This window comes from Lacerta agilis, chromosome 1 (genome assembly GCF_009819535.1).
Source record: "Lacerta agilis isolate rLacAgi1 chromosome 1, rLacAgi1.pri, whole genome shotgun sequence".
NCBI classification, from domain to species: domain Eukaryota; kingdom Metazoa; phylum Chordata; class Lepidosauria; order Squamata; family Lacertidae; genus Lacerta; species Lacerta agilis.
Window position 1 is genome coordinate 56,802,342 of NC_046312.1, and position 14,173 is coordinate 56,816,514.

At 44.5% G+C, this 14,173-nt stretch overlaps 1 protein-coding gene across 1 annotated transcript in view; it reads right to left on the bottom strand.

The window, feature by feature from the left end:
• Nucleotides 1-13,866, bottom strand: part of CCND1 (cyclin D1) — a 22,945-nt gene extending 9,079 nt beyond the window's left edge. The window contains exons 1-4 of the mRNA XM_033150603.1: nt 13,347-13,866; nt 11,524-11,739; nt 10,416-10,575; nt 4,153-4,301 (exon numbers count right to left, since the gene is read on the bottom strand). Coding sequence (XP_033006494.1) covers nt 4,153-4,301; nt 10,416-10,575; nt 11,524-11,739; nt 13,347-13,544 — 723 coding nt within the window. The 5' untranslated portion in view covers nt 13,545-13,866. The remainder of the gene's footprint in view (nt 1-4,152; nt 4,302-10,415; nt 10,576-11,523; nt 11,740-13,346) is intronic.
• Between the last annotated feature and the right edge of the window lie 307 nt (nt 13,867-14,173).

Consider the following 14,173-nt stretch of genomic DNA (forward strand, 5'->3'; position numbering starts at 1 on the left):
ATGTGATGATTATGGACCATCAGCCTCAGCCAGGAATGATGGCAGCTGTGGAAAGCAACAACTTAACTGGTCCCCTGTGCAGACAATGGAGCAATGGTCTAACTTGGTTAAAGGCAGGTTGCCATGTTCCTACAGTTCAGAAGCTGTGATTGGATAAAAACTGAGCTTGCAAAGCGGAGGCAGCACTGACATTCAGCCCCTACTGCCAAAGGGTGGTATGCTTCAAAAGCTGATAAAAATGTTTTATTTACAGAATAACCCCATTTTTTCTTTTGTCCACTGCATTTTTAGTACACCGTATTCCTTCTTGGAGACACCTAAAAACAATTCAAAAGTATGACAACATAAAATTTAGCAAACTGGAATTATGTACAAACACATCAAGCCATTTCTTTTTACAAAAGAATATCAATGGAACCTCAGAGATTTTTAAGTATGTGTTTCTACATAATGCTCATGTGCCAAATTTTATAACAGAATTGCCTAAATCACACTCTTGTCTGTAGCTGTGTCTAATGATGAACATAGTAACTCAAAATGCATGAGGCAAAAAAACTGAGTGCTTCTGTAAATAAACAAACCACAAACCATTTTCTCTAGCACCTTTTGAGGTTCACCTCCTTTCTGTGGTCAGGAAAATTTAGTCCCAGTGCATACTGAACAGAGTTCTCTGGATCATAGGTCCTTTGAAAGACACCGGTGGGTTGAATTCAAAGAATAGAAAATCTTTAGAAAGCAGCTGTGAATGCTATTCCCAAGGGCTTGGACAAGTGCTGACATAAAGAACTGCACTGTGCTGTAGGTACTAGGCTCCATAGATTTTCTTGTGCCTCCGTTTGTGCAAGAGTTTCAGCAAGTAACCAAACATCTTAGGTTTTATATTTCCTGTGTAAGGTGTAAAGGTAAAGGTAAAGGACCCCTGGACGGTTAAATCCAGTCAAAGGTGACTATGGGATGCAGTGCCAATCTCACTTCAGGCTGAGGGAGCTGGGCTGGCGTTTGTTCACAGACAGCTTTCCAGGTCATGTGGCCAGCATGACTAAACCGCTTCTGGCACAACAGAACACAGTGACGGAAGTCAGAGAGTGCACAGAAACGCCGTTTGCCTTCCCACTGCAGTGGTATCTATTTATCTACTTGCATTGGTGTGCTTTCGAACTGCTAGGTTGGCAGAAGCTGGGACAGAGCAATGGGAGCTCACCCTGTCATTCGGATTTGAACCGCCAACCTTCCAATCAGCAAGCCCAGGAGGCTCAGTGGTTTAGACCACAGCGCCACCCGCTCCCCTATTTCCTGTGTAACATTCCAGTGTGATGTGTAAAACGCTCCTTCCATGAGTGAAAGCCACCTTCCACATGCAGAAGAGAACCTTTAGATCCAAACCATTGTTTTCAACCATTAAAAATCCCTCTTTCTGAGAAAAGCTCAGAAATTGACCAAACCACATAAGAATGCATTGTTTCACCTGATTCAGAGGTCCACAATGCAATAGACTCCGCGTTCCATCTTATGCATGAAAATATGCTTAAGTATAATTTCCTTTAAAATCATGACCAGTGTAGGATATCAGGTCATTTAACTGCTGCAGAACCCCTAAGTCAAATGTATTGCACTGGACAGAGGCAAAGTACAGTGGAGAACCTACTTTGTTCATAGGTAGACAAGACTGCAATTCAGGTATTAAAGCCAATTTAAGTTTACCACACAACTTGAGAGACAACAGAGGCAAGGGCACTAACTCTAACCCCCACTGGGCTTCAAGAGTTTGAAGTCAACAGGCTGCAGTAGAGACCCTGCTCTTCCTAGGCACACTCCCTAAGCAATGTATATCCTGGGAAATCAAAGTTCTACATTGCTGAGGGAGCCTCCCATGTCTTGACAGCCACCCTCAAAACTTGTGGAGAGCAAATGGTAAAGGGTGGAGGAAATGTGCACATCCCTGCTCTCCTCGTTCACATGTTCTACTCATTTGTGAGTTCTGTGGGATGTAAAACGCAGGAGCAGTCAAACACAACATTGCTAGAGTGGACATAGAAAGGGAACTGTAGGCCAGCCAGTCGGAACTTGCTGTTTCCCCTGGGCTGGGATAAACTTCCTCTGTGTAACTGGAGATGGATGTGGTCTCACCTGGGCAGGTTAACACAAAACCACAGGGGCAAGACTCCATCTTTCTCTCTTTTGGACCACGCTCTCAAGGAAGGAGCACCACTAAGGAACTGTTATCCCTTACAGAACAGTCTCCTGAGTAAATGTTACTTTTACTAAGTTTAAGTCTGCCGTCTGGGATCCAATTGTGAACAGATGATTTCTTGTGAGTAAACTCTTTTTATACTTTTATATAATACTGTGTGGTGTCTTATTTTGAGAGGGATTAATACCAGGACATTTATTACAGAGGTTTTAACAAACCTGAGCAAGCTTTCCGCTGTGTGTGTTTAAAAGTGGAATGAGAACTCTAATTTCTGGGACTTGTAAACACAAGTTGGAATAGGATATCTTAAACAATACATCCTCTCCTGTATCCCAAAACTTTCCCACAAGTTTGTCATCTGTATAAGGCTTACACTACCTTGTTTCAACATTTGAAATGAAGCCAAGACTTCAGGGGTGAATTTAGACCTGGTGCCACTGAAGCGCTTTAGGTGCAGTCCTCAAGCTGAAGTTGTGCCACTGAAATCAACCAGTTTTGAGCATGACAAGATGACTCAACCCACCTAGCACTACCACAAAACACATCCTTCATTCAAGGCAACAGGGGCTCATTTGTGAGCTCTGCAAAGACTTCACGAAAAATGAGGAGAGTAGATCAGGCTCAGGTAAACTGCATCCTGCAAACCTGACACTAAATGTAAGTTAGCACTGCCTTCAATGAAGCGTTCTTTCTGCAAAACAAGACACAGCTCTGTGGTGCTTTCTTTAGCTCCTAATCTGGCATCAAATCAAAAGCAGGCAGGATGTGATTTTTAAAAACCTAGTGCTTTTCTCAAACTGCCTTCACTATTCTCTCTTTTGCTATGCAGGCAGATGATAGATGAGTGCAGGCATCTATGTTGCTTGCACTGACTGAGTACATCCAATCCTGAAAAAAGACTGCCTATAGCCAAAACTTTAGCAGCATGAAAGACAAATAAAAAATAACATCATTGAACCCATGTATAATGCAACAGTGAAGCACGCATTTGCAATCAAAATACCGCAATATTCCATTCATTATGAAGTCATTGTAATTGTGACAGCTCTCGTTTCTGCACTCTTGGATTTTCTATATATTTATGAAACAAGGAATGTTTTAGCTGTGCCTCCAAGATTTGGTTGCAAGCCTCAGGGCTGACTTTATTTGACTCATTGTTGGTGCTTGGAGACCTCACAAGAACCTTTTTCAAGCATCTTTTTATTGGGCTTTCACATTGTTCCATCACAAAGCTAAACTCTGCCCCAACTTCACACACCATTAGGGCATGGATCATTGACTTTAGGTCTTCCTTGTAGGCTCCCTTCCTGCCCATTCATTCATGAAAGGTTTATTGCTCACTAGTTACAGATGAGCATCTCCAGGAAGCTGCAGGGCAAAAAAGCGGAGTCCTATGAGGACCATCTACCTTTTCACGAAATAATGGGGCAAACTTTTTTTTTTTTTAACCCAGCTGGGATGGGGAGGGCTTGGAATTCAATATGATCTACTGTGCAGGTCTACCTTGTTGTAAACCATTAAAATTCTGTTAATATTCCCCCCCACACACACCATTTAGCAATATAAAGAATCTCAGGAGTGGTTTAAAAAAGAGAGAAAGCTAAATATACAATTGAGTCTGTTCACTGCAATCACTATTTCCTTGACTTACTTTAAAGAGCACTTGTCCACACGATTTAATTATCTATAGATCAAATCAATACAGCCTTCTGAACTTGTCCTCTTAAATTAAGAGTTTCTCCTTTCCTTTCTTGGTATTTCTTCATTGAAAGGCTTGGAACTAGTGGTAGCATTCAGCCCACACAATACATAAAGGTACTAATGTAGACAATAAATAACTGAAGATGAAGAAGGTGACAGGTGTGAAGCAACTTTTGAGCCTTGCTTTTGATTTGAGGCCAACAAGAAGAATAGATGCCCCATCCAGGAGGCACCATGACTACGAATCAAGCATCACTTACCGGGTCACATTTGATGACTTTCGAGAGGAAATGTGTGAGGCATTGGTAAGAGAGGAAAGCGTTGGTGTTCCCAAGGTGAAGGCCTTGCACAGCAGCTACCACACTACCAGCTGCAATCATGGAAGGTGGATTTGAAATAAACTTAACATCTGTTGGGGGGGAAAACAAAGAAATAGAAGTGAGCTTGCATATACATACCACCCTACGCTCACGGGTGCAAATAAAGGTTTCCAATGGGCAGGCGCTAAGGTGGCTTAACAGAGCATGTCCATGTGGACATATGCGTCTAGGCTAACTGCTTTTCTTACAGCATCTCTTGGAACATTTTTTGGCCCATCTCTGTGAACAGTCCCATGAAAACCAACCTGCATATAAATTCACCCATGCAATCATTTCCTTCAATGAGATGTGTTGGTATTAGCATCCACGTCCTGCTTGCAAGCCTCCATTAGACATATGGTCAGCAACTGTGAGAACATGATGATGGAATAAATTGGCCTTTGGCCTAATCCATCAGAGCTCTTCTTAAAATCCTATGTAGCTGCATAGATTTAGGACTTTGTGGTGCTTTATTGCACCAAAGGCTGTAGCAATTCCTTTGAAACTGGACCACCATCTTGCATTCTATTGCTTTTCAGGATGGTTCAGTCTCCGGCAGCTAAAAAAACACATTCATCATCAGACGATGGGTTTGCAAGCAAAGCCAGTATAGAATCCTGGTTTCAACACTGTTCAGAGAGAACACATTTAGAGGGTTTTCTAATTTTCTGTCCAAGTGGTTTCATATAATCAATCTACCCGGAACAGCATCCAACAGCCCAAATGTATAATACTTTTTTTAAAGCACTGCTGAATCCTATGAGATTAACTCTGAAAAGTGAGTGGGACTGCAATTCAAGGTTCCAATCCTCCATTAAACATACTTCTGACCATATACACTTAAGACCAAAAATCTTAACTCTTTCTAATAAAGGTGGAAACTTGAACCCCACATATACAAGAACTTCACCACTACAGTAAAATAGAGAAATTGGATGTAAATGGGCACTTCCTCTGGTAAATGTTTTGTTTATCTGTGACTGCCTTCCATCCTGGCAATGGGGACTTAATGTAAATGTGGCATAGCTAAGTGAAGGGGGTCCCAAGAACTGGCAGACAATAAGCTACATTCTGATATGACACCACGCTGACAAGAGCCTGGGCCCACTTCCAGACTGCACTGCTGTAGGTCTTGTGGCAAAGCCACCCCCATGATTCCTTGGCCTATAGCTGCCATAGAGAATGTTACAGCAATAAAAAAGCAATCATTTACATTTTGAGGCTAAGACTCCTCCTAAGCAGGCATGTTTGATTCATGCCTTCATTTGACCATGACCAGGAATTAAGAGAGGGGGGAACATGCTTCAATATCTGATTGTCAGGATGAAAGCAGAAAATGCCAACGTATGTAGATCAACTTAGGAAACGCTCCCAGCAGCTTGGAGGCGATCCATCTGCTCACCTACAAACCCCAAACAATCTAAAGAATTGCAATTTCCCTTCCAATAGTCCACTATGCTGAACACATTCTTAAAATCTTAAATATTTTAAATTGTGATTTGCAGCAGCTCTTCAGGAAAACCAGTGTGAGAATATTTTATCAGCCATATCACCTCCAGGACTATGCAAAAATCATTTCTTTCGCATTCCTTGTTAAACGTAATGGCTTGCATTCAATTAAGTCTTACTAAGAGTAGATCCATTGAAAATACCTTAGTTTGTCTTGTCCCTTAAGTTCAATAGGGCTACTGTGAGTATCCCTATACTGTACTACCCAATATTAGCACCTTATTCCAATTTAAAATGTTGACAATAGGGTAATATGCCCTTTTAAAATATTGGGAGATGAGAGATAGCTCAGTTGGTAGATCATGCGACTCAATCTCAGGTTTGTTGTTGAGGGAAAATACAATTCAGGAGCATTTGCACACTGCGATGCAGAGCAACACACATTTAAATGCTCAAAGCATCAACTCTTAAATGAACCCCTAAGACATGGACTATATGTATTGCTATTTAAACACTATGCCATGTTGCCTGAGATTACCTTCCTACTTTTCATTTTACAAAGGCCTGTAATATTTGCTAAAAGTATGCATAAGTGCCTAGGCATCAATAAATTTTCAACATCAGCCCCACTGGATGAATAGACATCAAACCAATTAACTGCTGTACAGCTTCTAAAAAGGGTTTTGAAGAAGCACAGAAATGACTACCCTTATCTGGCATTTTGACTTCTACATCACCCAGATTTGGTTCTTTTTTTTCTTCCCAATCTTGGAAACTTTGCTTTTTTTCCCCATTTGGAACGAGGGCCCCACCTTTAAAACAAAAGCAAAACCCCAACTCCAAAATGGGCAAAAGTGATCATGAGATCATTCAAAGGGTAGCAAGTTTGGGAATGCACAAAGTACTTCCTTTTAAAGTGGAAGGAGAAAAAAGGAAGAGGAATTCCTAGTCACACCCTCTTTCTTCCCAAGGTGGAAAAGCAATAATGAAGTTTAAATGACCGGTTTGTGCCTGTCCCTATAACCACTCTAGACAAGCGGCATGGACAGACTTTTTGTTGCGACACAACAAGGAATTATTTGTGGCAGAGACCACTAATTTCAGCATATTAATCAGGGGGCCCCTCTCGGCTGTAATTGGATGCTCCCAAGGGAAGAGTGTGGCATCATTCTCAGCCTCCATTGCCTCATCTTGCGCTATTGAGCGCTCAGGAACAAGGGGGCTTCGGTGAGATGAATTAGACCTGACACAGCTACAATGGGGAAGGGGGCCCCTCAATTGAAGCACACATCCCCAGTAGCCTATCTGAGACTTCATCCAAAAAGAATAAACAACTTCAGTGTTGTTAAAAGGAGAGGAGGGGGGGGGAGGAAAGAGGAGAGAGAAGAATGCCAACCACCCTGAAGGGAGGACAAAGCAGGCATCTAGGCGCTGTGGCGCTCAAAAAAAAAAAATTCCTAACAAGGCAAGTCACCCCCTTTTCCTTTTTAAATGGAGCAGCAATTCCATCCGTCTGGAGAGCTGGGGGCTATGAATGAAAATCTTTTCATTGAGGCAAATCAAAACTCCGAACATAAATCACTGGCTGCGAGATGCAACAGGTTTCAACTGGTCGCATACCTTGAGACTTCCAATTTTAGAAAGGCTCTCAGAATAAGCGAATTGTGGCAAACGCGTTTCAAAGGGAGGGCTTTTCTCCAGCAAAATCACATTAAATAATGATAATAATCCTCCGCGGAAGAAAAGTGTGTGGGGGGGGGGAGCAGCAGTGGCAGACCCAATTATGTTTAGACAGCCGGAGGAACAGAATGAAACCCCGAATCTCCCAATATTTGTCCCAATTAATCGTTCTGCTTGTTTAGAGCAGGGCCTTTTCCCTAAGCAGTGGACTCAGCTTGGATCAATGAAGCTCACTTCATTTGTGTGATCTGTGCCTTCCTTGGCCATGCCAGGGCCCTATTCATTAGGCCAAACAACTCGTGGTAATTTTTTCCCCTTCTTCTCCTTCCGTCCCAAGCCTCCCACCACACAAAAGGAGTCTTTGGAGAAAACATATTCAAAACAAAACAAAACAACACAACACAACACACACACGTGAAAGAGAGAGAGAGAGAAATTACAAAGTAAATCCAGTCTGGTTAGACAGAGAGCTGAAGCAGGAACATAAAAGGGAATTCCTTTTAGCATCACCTTTGCTTGTAATCTTCTTTATATGTAGAACAAAACCACACTCCTAGAAATCCTCAAACATTTGTTTTACCCTTCCTTCACTTCATTTAAACTTTTTCTTCCACTGTTTAAGAGTAAGTAGCTATATTCCAAAGTCCTCTAGGAACCTTCCCCCTTTATTCCGCATGAAGTGGAAGTCCTGCTCTAATGGCCAACCGGACCTTTAATTCAATGGGGTTTTGGATGAAGCCTCAGCAGTAGTTAACAAAACAGGGTTTGTAACTCATCCGGATGGGAGCTTGGCAAATTAGAACAGCAGAACGAGGAAACAGTAAAAACCAATCCTATCTGTAGCAAGGCCATGCATCCATTTCCTGATCTCTGTCTAAGCAGCCCTCAATTAATTTTCTCTTTCTTTCTTAAATGTGGCTGTTAAGGATAAATTCAGCAACATAAAACCCTATTAAACACTGTTTACTTAGGCAAAATTCCCACTGACTTCATTAGTATTGGGGGTTCCCTTGTTGACCTCCACACACTTCTTTTAAAAGCCTGCGTAGAACATTTCTGGACAAGGTTTGCATTCACCAATTCATTTTCCGGTTCTACGTATGGCGTTTAGAACAATGTTTAAGATAGGCCTCTAGCCGTGCCTTCTAAACCAGAAACATAACAACACTGACAGCAGATCAAAGAACTTGGCTCTTTGCAAGCCTCCGACCTTTGAACTATTCTTGTTTTCATCACTGTGGAACTGCTGCTGCCAGCGCAATAACCCAGGTTAAACATCCCCATATCCAAAAGAGGACGCTGTTTGGGGATAAGAAGAAAACAAACAAACAAACAGGCTTGAAAACTCACTTTGTGGCTACAAGGCTTGTCTCACCATTGGGACTTGCAAGCTTGTTGTAAGCCAATCTCTTTTATATCCAAAAACTTGATTCTTTTTACAGAGCACTCCTGTTCATGTCTACTCAGTGGCAAGTCTCAGTGGATTCAGTGGAGCTTACTCCCAGGTAACTGTGCTTAAGACTAAAAACCATTTTTAAAAAAATAAATAAATGCCCTAATGTTTTTAAACAGCATGGTGAGGAATGCATTTTCTATAAAACCCTGAGCTGCATACAATCCTACAGTTAGGCTCAGGATGAAAGGCGAGATTGAAAAATATTTACAATATTTACATATTTCTCTTTGGAGAGTCTGCGGCTACCAAACCCTGCAGCAGGACAGCCTGTTTAAAACCAACATGGGGAGGTGAGTGGGGGTGTGTGGAAATCTGCTTTTTGTTTTTCTTGGATCTTTCCAACAAATACATCTCAGGTGTGACATCACAAACTGCTGGGCTTTAACCTCAAGCCTCAACTTGGATTTTAAATGCAATTCAAGTTTCCAAGCCCAGAGAAGTCTATTCAAGCTCATTGCCCTGTGCCTACCTGGGAAAATTACAAATCACATTTCACCAATATAAACACTCCCAGAATGTATGTAAAAAACACCGGTTTGATCCTCAAGAGTCAACACTGCAGGCTTCCGTTCAAAGGAACGTGAGCATTGGTGACCTTTGCTTCGTTGTCCTTTAGCCATTTCCAGATCATTCTTGCCACACTGGAGGAAAACTAATTTCTCTCTCTCCCCGTTTTAATATTCACTCCCCCCCCCTTCCCCATTTGGCGTGCTGCACAAAAGCACCAGCTGTGCTACCTGAACATCAGGAATGCAACAACACATTTCCGATCTGAGACTCCTGCTTGTCGTTTAGGGGGTGGAAGATTGGAATAAGGAATCAAGGAAATGAAACGGCAACAAGGGAAGTGGCAGGGCGGGGAAAGAGTGCTTAAAAGTGCTGGCATGCGCGCGCACACACACACACAAAGATTGCCCTTGAAACCAAAAACCAGTCCCCTCTCTATGAAATCCTGGATCTTTGTCATAGTCTCTGGCTCCTCCCGCGGTTTCGAGCGCACATGGCTTCAGCACAGCACGTGGTCAGCAGGGTGTGGACAGCAGAGACTCGGCTCTTGGCCAGAGAACTTCTATGTTGTTGCTCCTGCCCTCTGCCAGCAGCACTTAAGGATTGGGAAGGGGCGGGAAGAGGTTCCATTCTAAATGTTCCAGAGAAAGCGGACACAAACCCTGCACCCCAATGACTTTAAAATGGGAAGAACAACAACAAGAGAGGGAAAAAACAGGTTTCCAAGTCCATCCAGCCCTGAAGCTCTTGGGGCAGACCTCTGAGAGCACGACGCTCTGCAACGGACAGCTAATCTAGCCACTTCCCCCAGGCTGAACCACACTCCGCAAAGCGATTTTCAGCCTCGAAACAGAGAGGAAATGCCTCTTTCTGGCAAACTCACCTTTGGCAAAAGTAATCCGGGTTCTGGAAAAGGAGACACCTGCTTAGTGCATGAGCTAAGCTGAAAATTTAGTGCCCAGTTTTAAAGGGTGCGCCTATGGGATTCTGGGCAGCGGGTAAAGGGAGGAGGGTGTGCTTGCTGGGGTACACAGACACACAACACGCCTTCTGGAGAGTGCAAGGCTCATACCTGTAGCACATAGAGCCACAAAAGTCTGGGCGTGTTTACGGATGATCTGCTTGCTGTCCTCAGCCACAGGCATTTTACTTAGAAAATGTTCAATAAAGTCATGAGGGGTCATGGCAGCCAGATTCCATTTCAGCTTATTCACCAGAAGCAGTTCCATTTGCTACAAGGGGGTGGGGTGGAGGAAGAAAGGAGAGAGAAAGAAAAAAATGTGATTACAAAGTTCCCTTTATATGCACCTGGAAATGCAGCATTTGTTGGCAGAGTAGCTATCCTAACACTGTATCCTAAAGTCAGCTTCACTTTAGGTGCCTTGCTGTGTGCAGGAGGGCGAGCCTCGCCAGCAGAAAATGGGCTCTTGCCAAACATGGCAGCAGCCATAATGCCACCGGAGGAGAACAGAAGCAGGCGGGAAAGGTGCCTTTCCACAGGAAAATTACATAATTCTGTTCCCTTCCCTTCCCCCCCACTCCAGCCCCACCACCACCCAGCTGCTCTGAACCAGCGCTCCATTAACCAGGCCGGCCAGATGAGTTTCTACCGCAAGAGGGCGCCAGCCACCCATTTTTCCGCCTCTCCCCCATCTTGTTACAGTACTACATTTCTCCTCGTTGTGAGTTAATAAGGGTTTAACATATTAGGGAATTTTCATTCAGTTAATCTACTGCACAATATGGGCTGCAGCCATACAGAGGTTGACTTTATACACCGTTGCTAAAAATATTTATTTACTCCCAGACACAAAAAAAGAAAGAAAAGTGTGCTTAGGATTGCAGCTCAGCAAGTCTGTCCCCTTGGCATGTTTACTTGGAAATAAATCCTAAGGAGTTCAATAGGGCTCACACCCCACAAGGAATGTGGAAGGGATATTATGCACCACCGGCTTTGTCATTCAGAAATCTCAAGAACCATATTGGCCGTATCTGTTATTTCCATTCAGGCAGTCTAGAAGTTTGTCTGGATAAAGCGGGAAGAGCGCAAGCCGGGTAAAGCCAGGCAGTTCTCAAACCAAAAATGTGAGGCATAGGTTATGAAAGGGATATAAATCTATTTCTTTTCCTTGGTGAAGTTTATTGCTTTGCTTCCCTGATGAAATTAAATAGGAAATTACCAGTAATTCGTTGGGTCTAATGGAGTTATCAGTGTAAATACACAGTTTTTCTGCAGTTAGAGGAATGGTTTCCTTCATTTTCGAAGCCACAAACATGCAGGTAGCTCCCAGCAGTTGCAGGCGGGTTTTCTTGAGGGGTTCAAAGGAGAGATATCGGTCCAAATAGTTCATAGCCAAGGGGAAAACCTCCTCTTCACATTTCTGCTCCTCACAAACCTGCAGGGGAAAGAAAGCCTGTTGAAACCAGCACTTTAAAAAGTAAAATTAAAAAAAAAAAAACCCCTCAAGGAGTTCCCCATGCCTTCTGGCAACCAACTTGCTTTCAGTGGCTATGAGGTGATGAAGGGGAAAAAACAAAACAGATTAAGTGAATTTCCTCGAATAAAAACAAATAAACCGACGAAACAGTGCAAGAGAAGAAATGAAAGAGAAAGTCGCAAGTTGAGCAAAATGTGGCTTTCAAAAACGTGGTCGGCGTTCGGGCAAGAAAAAAAGAAAATTGGAGCTTTTGAGGGGCCCCTGTTGAACGGCAAGCCCCCCCAAAAAAAAATTGGGGAAGGGGGTTTCAACCCGTTGGGGGCCACGGCTTAGATGCCCCCTATTGGCTCCCCCTGACTTGGGAGCTGCCGACCCCCGCTTTCGTCGAGACACAAAGGTGGCGTCCAGTGAGGCAGCTGCAAGCCTTTTTCCCCAGACGTCATCTTTTCAAAAAATATTTAAAAATATTTAAAAAATCTGCAGAGCCCCCAAAAGAGTCTGAAAACACCGCCGCGGGGGTCCTTTACCGATCCCCCTTGGGATGAGACCCGGGGGACTCTCCAGGGGGACACCCCGAAGTCAAACTCCAGGGCTCCCCAGTCCTCCTCTCTCTCTCTCCCTGAGGAAGCAACGTGCGACATTTGCCAGCGCCCCGGCTTTCAAAAATTAATTAAAAATAGACCGCAAGCCCGCAGGGCTTCGCAAAAGGGCTGAAAATGTAGCCCAGACGCCCCTGGTCATGATGGGAACCCCCAGAAACACGTGTCGCCAACGGAAGGCGAAATCCACACCGGTTTTTGCCGGGCGACCTTGCCGACAAGTTCGTGCAGCAGAAGCATGTCTTCCAAGGGGGAAGCCCAGAGGCTCGCTTCTGCTCTCTGAACAAAGAAAAGTTTCCAGCAGCAACTCCCCAAGATCTGCAAGCCAGGAGCCCGATCCCCTCTGCCCGGGGTCCCCGCGGGAACCCCACTTTCCTCTCCCCCCTCCCGCGGGCTCCTGCCTTTCTAATTATTAATAAACACTTGGCCTTTGCAATAAAAGAACAAAGATGGCGCATAATACTGGCACGGGGAGCACTTGCATACGTGTCCATGGATATTAATTTAAAATAAAATCCTAGTCCGATTTATGGCAAGGTTGAAGGGCTGCCGAAGAATCCGGAGGGGGGCATGCTGGGCTCCAGGGATCTGCCGATCCCACCTTTAGGATCCCGCAGAGGCACGAGGAAGGGGGGCGCCTTTCTGAAACTTCCAAAACTCGCTTTCCCCCCTCTCTTTTTTTGCACGAATTGACTCTATATACTGACTCGACAAGCCCCCGGTTGTTGGTGACAGCGTAAAGGCTGCATTCTGGTTTATCTAGCCCAAGTCTATAGGAAAGAGGGAAAAGGCGTGCAGGGTGGGGGTGGCGGGGGGGTTAGAGATCAATGTTTCACAGTATGTTTTAGGGTGCAGGAAATTGGAGGGGGTTAAAGAAAGACAGAAAAGAGAGGAAGAGAGACACTGGGACTCCGGAATGGTTTTATTGCGAGAAAGCGCAAGCTTTTGCAAAGCGCGTTTACCAACCTCCAACATCCAAGTGGCCACTATTTTCCTCATATATGGTAAGATCTCCTTCTGCACGCACTTGAAGTAGGAGACCGAGGGCGAGCAGGTCTCCTCTGCTTTCAGCATCGTCTGCAAGACCCTGTCATTGAGCAGGTTGGTGTCTTGGTAGGCTCTCCTGATGGTCTCCACTTCACAGCAGAGCAGCTGATGTTCCATGTCTGCCGCCTCCGCCTCCTCCTTGCTCCTTCTCCTGCAGGCGCAGCTTTGCTCCAAAGGACTGAGTCAGATTCTCTGGCTCTTCCCCTTCCAGGAGTCCCTCAGATGCTGCTTGCTGCTGCTGCTGCTGCTGCTGCTGCTACTGCTGCTACAGCCCTCTGGAGGCTGCAAAACTTTCTAACTTCCAACAAAACTCTCCTGTATGAGTCCCCCCGTGACGTGACTGTTGTTAAGCAGAGATCAAAGCGCGGGGAGAATGCGAAAGAGAAGGGAGAGGGAGAGAAGCCAAAAGCAGGGGGCAGAGCCCTAAAGCCATCCCATAGGCTGCAAGTCCTTCCCCCTTTGCTTAGCGGAGACAGAAGCAGGGCTTTTAATGCAAATGCAAATGAGGACAAGGGCTCGCTTTCTTTCTTTTTCTTTTTTTCCCCCAATTCGAAGGAGGGAGGGAGGGAGAGACAGAGACAGAGAGAGGTGGTGGGGGAAGCCCAAATTGTCTTTCCACTGGATCAGGCAGAATTTTTTAAAAATGGAGAGGGCTCCAGCAGCTGAATGATGAATGAGACTAGGCCACACACAGACATGGACAGGCTTCGGGCTCCTTTTGCAAGGAAGGGACCCCACCGCCACTA